Source organism: Frankliniella occidentalis, unplaced genomic scaffold (assembly GCF_000697945.3).
Source record: "Frankliniella occidentalis isolate FOCC.00 unplaced genomic scaffold, Focc_3.1 Scaffold3789, whole genome shotgun sequence".
Classification (NCBI taxonomy): Eukaryota; Metazoa; Arthropoda; class Insecta; order Thysanoptera; family Thripidae; genus Frankliniella; species Frankliniella occidentalis.
This window is the reverse complement of record NW_026270842.1, coordinates 3,720-7,715: the sequence shown is the minus strand read 5'-3', so window position 1 is coordinate 7,715 and position 3,996 is coordinate 3,720. Positions and strand designations below refer to the sequence as shown.

General features: G+C 53.8%; 1 protein-coding gene across 1 annotated transcript in view; it reads left to right on the top strand.

The window, feature by feature from the left end:
* The first annotated feature begins 763 nt into the window (after window positions 1-763).
* Window positions 764-3,996, top strand: part of LOC127752086 (uncharacterized) — a 4,858-nt gene continuing 1,625 nt past the window's right edge. Inside the window, exons 1-6 of the mRNA XM_052276647.1 lie at window positions 764-905; window positions 987-1,222; window positions 1,291-1,457; window positions 1,525-1,732; window positions 2,886-3,509; window positions 3,740-3,980. Of these exons, the coding sequence (XP_052132607.1) occupies window positions 995-1,222; window positions 1,291-1,457; window positions 1,525-1,732; window positions 2,886-3,509; window positions 3,740-3,980 (1,468 nt within the window). The 5' untranslated portion in view covers window positions 764-905; window positions 987-994. The remainder of the gene's footprint in view (window positions 906-986; window positions 1,223-1,290; window positions 1,458-1,524; window positions 1,733-2,885; window positions 3,510-3,739; window positions 3,981-3,996) is intronic.

Here is a 3,996-nt window from a genome sequence, read left to right as displayed (position 1 = left end):
AGCCCCGTGCCCGTGTATGCGTCCGTGCTCTCCCTGCGTCCCGGGGTCCGCTGCTACGAGGGCTGGACGCCCATGGCCCTGGAGCTCGTCTGGACACCGTCGGACCCGAGGCCGTTGGAGGCCCTAGAGAAGCCCTCACACCACACAAACCTGCGCGGCTGCATCGTCAACATGGCCTACACCTCGTCACCACCGTTCGTCACCATAACCCCCTTAGGGGTGTACGGGGTAGACTTCGACGTGGCACACTTCTTCGCGCACGGCAGCAATGCTAGCCTAAACGTTCTGCACGATCGGAATGGGTCACGAAGCTTCAACAACGCATACAAGGAAAGTGAAAATGAGAGTTATTACACTAAGAAAAAGAGGGAAGCTACAGACAGCAACTATCGTTAATATTAGAACTGTACAGAGTATGGCTAGCTATGCAAACTTTCACAGCAGTTTACCAAAGATCGTAATGTGAAATGGCTCTGCTAAAATATATTTTAGTACTTGGCATTGGCATATCTATATGCGAATCTAGCCACAACCATACTTTGAAGTTGGTCCCTTGACGTCAATAAGATGGTTGTTACGGGCTTACAGTTTCCAGGGTGTAGTTACTCTGTGCCAGACCTATAGCAGGTGCACCTGCTAGTCCATGGACTAGAGCGAGACGCAGAAAACATTTTCTCTTGACACTGCAGACCCAACAGCTCATAGAGACTGGAGCGGCCGACATTGTGTTCGGAGGTCTGTACCCGAGCCCAAGTACACGAGGACTGCTTGCCTACAGCGACCCGTACGCCTACAACGCGGTCCTGTGCTATACGCTCCGGAACCGAAGGCTCCCAAGGTGGCAGTACCCTTTCCGAGTGATATCGGTAAAGGTGTGGGCCAGCCTCATAGGCCTACTAGTCGTGGTGGGTAAGTGAGAGTGAGAAGTCGAGGACTGACGTAGAAGTGCAAGTCTGTACTTTCCTATACTCGTCTTTTTCTCACAGTAACGGCCATGCAGCACTCCAACAGCCGGGGCTTCGTGGCCAACACCATGACCGCGGCGGGCGTGCTCTGGGAAGGCAACCCCAGCCCACACACGTACACCGGACGTACCGCCCTCTACGTCTTCCTGTGGACCCTCTTCTGTCTCCACTTCAACCCAGCCTACCGAGCAGCACTGGCCATGGCAAACGTCCACTCTCTGGAGGAACCAGGACCGACCGAACTAGATGACGTAAAGGTGAAAGAATATTTCATTTTAAACCCAGCGAAACCGTCCCTGTACACAAGTGTTGGTTTTTCTTACAGCGGGTCATTGTGTCGTCAGCTGATTCAATACCCCTGGTGAAGGAATATCCCAAACTCAATAAGTTATTGCACCTTGTTGAGTTTTGCAAGGGACCTTCAAGCTGTGCTAAAGAGTTTAGGCGCGATATGAAGAACTCGGCCCTGATCATATCAGGATGGACGTACTGGTAAGATTCTCCACATAGGATGAGGACAAGTTTGGATCAAAGCGAAGTAATTGTAGTGTATGCCCAGGTGCTATAAACGAATCCTCCTGGTGGACGAAGATGGACGATCCCTCCTCAAAGACCAGAACGATCCACTAGCGGCCTTCCACATCAGTGCCCTGATCGCGAGGGACTCGCCCATCGCGGTGACGCTGAACCGCATCATGGCCATCGTATGGCAGTCGGGGATGATCAAAACGTGGGGACTTGACCACCGCAGGAAAATACAGAGCCTTGTGAGTCGTGCAGGCCGTCCGGAGATACCCAAAGCTTTACAGAGATTTGGTTGCAGATAAGTTCAAAGTTATTGCGACGAAGTTACTTCTTCGGCGGGACTCAAAGTTTAATACGCCGTAGTCTGATCACATACAACAGACCTCTAAGAAGTAATATGCGTTGCTTCGCGCGCTTAGTTCAAGGTGGACCTGAATATGGTGCTGCGGTCGTACCGCCCGCATCCCCTCGGCGTACACCAAATCCTAGGGCCGCTGAGCATCCTGGCCGCCGGGCTCCTGTTGTCGACGGTCGCCTTCCTCTGCGAGGTGCGGCTCCACGAGCGCGACAATCAGCCAGTTCAGCAGGACGACCAACCGGATCTGAGGTCGCTCAGGTGCACTACCCACACCCGAGTTCAAAACCCCACAGTGTGAAACCTAGCTGGCTGATGTCGAAATAAAGAAGCAATACTTCTAGTTGGGCATAGACCAGACATTTCTCATTACTTCGCACAGAGTAGGACAGGATCGAACGTGATTTGTTTACACAGATTTCCAATCAAAGTACGACGGCATACACTCTGGAGTCGAGGTTGCAGTAAGAGGCGTGAGATCGATGGTGGCGCGCCACACTACTCCCGCGCCGCCAGGCACGGACATGCACCTGCCGTGGGGCCTGGGCCTGGTCCTGGTGGTTGTCGGCTCGGCCGGCGCCCCCTTATGCACCGACACCCGGTTCCTCGTCGACATCCTCGACGCGCAGCGGTCGCTCTACGGCTACCGACACCTCCTGGTGCTGCACGCCGATGGCCCACCGCGGGACGTGGTGTGTCGCGAGGAGCTGATCCGCATGCACAGCAACTACACCATCCTGATCCACACCGGCTCCATAAGCACCAGAATTGTGGTGAACTTTGTGGAATGAGTACGGCGGAAACTGGGAATTGCAACCACATTCATTATTTTGTAGCTTTTTTACACTAAAGTTGGCGTAGTAACTACCAAAGCTAGTAGCGAAACATTTTCCTTGTACCGTAATTGAGGAAAAGGTTCGGCAGCACAATTTTGTTTTTTAAGTTGTTCGCAAATGCCCTAAACTCTAAATAATATGTATCGAAACTTGGCCTTCCTTGTCCTAGTTTAAACCTTTAGCACGGCCTTTTCTGTGTTGTAGCGCTGGATCCAGATGAAGGTCGATCTGATCGTCGTTATGCTGGGGACTGCTGGGACGGACATTTACAACACCACGGTCATTGCGAGCTCGACACTGGGAGCCTTCAAGCACCGCACGCCTATCCTCGTCATCCACACAGCTGAGCTGGAGCCGGGCGGCGAACCAGAAGGCCGCGCGGACGTGGACACGATCGTCGCGGCGCTCCGGGTCACGGGCTGGATGCACACGATCATCGCGGTGCAGAGGCACACCGGCAGCCGCCTGCAGAAGGTGCCGGTGTACCTGTCGCAGCCCGGGTTCGTCCCGGGGGCGCGCTGCGGCTTCGGGCCCTCCACGACGACGCTGGCGTTGACGTGGTCCGAGGGCGCAGCCCTCGGCGAGGACGCCGTCCGCTTCCTGGAGCCTCGCAGAAAGGTTGCGTTTAACGGCTGCGATGTCCTCGTGGCACCGTTATATGGGTCCCCGTTCGTGTTCTTTGGAACGGAGGGCGAGGTGCGGGGCCTCGACATCGAACTGGTTAACTACTTCGCAGAGGACAGTAACGTCACCGTGATATTCCTGCCTGTGAAGACGGCCGCAGACGTTAACAAAAGAGTCAACAGATGGGATCGGCTGCGGTACACGGTAAGAAAACGTGACAGATGCCAAGGGGGGAAATCAAAAAACATAAAACTTTAAGTTGAGTCCTTTAAAGAAATATTTAACTAATGCAGACTCGCCAACTGAACGTAATATCGTGTGGTAAATTCGACGTTATTTTTACCGTAAAATAAGCTTAACATGGACCTTGATGTCAATGGGCATCACGTTTGCATGTCACCTGTTCCCTGGGGATTTGACACAAAGTGTTACAGGCCGAGCAGAAAAAGGATATTGGCAGCATCTACCAGGATTTCGATCGGGCCGACGTGGTGGTAGGCGGCCTGTTCCCCACCATAGAGCGCTCGAGTGCCTTCGATCTTACAGCACCGTACTGCCAGGACACGATCTACGCCTACGTCACGGCCAGGATGCCCATGGCTGCCTGGCGGTACCCGTTTGGCGTCCTGAGGAAAAGGGTGTGGGCTGCGGTGTTTGGAACTATGTTGCTTCTAGGTGGGTGTGGAGACCT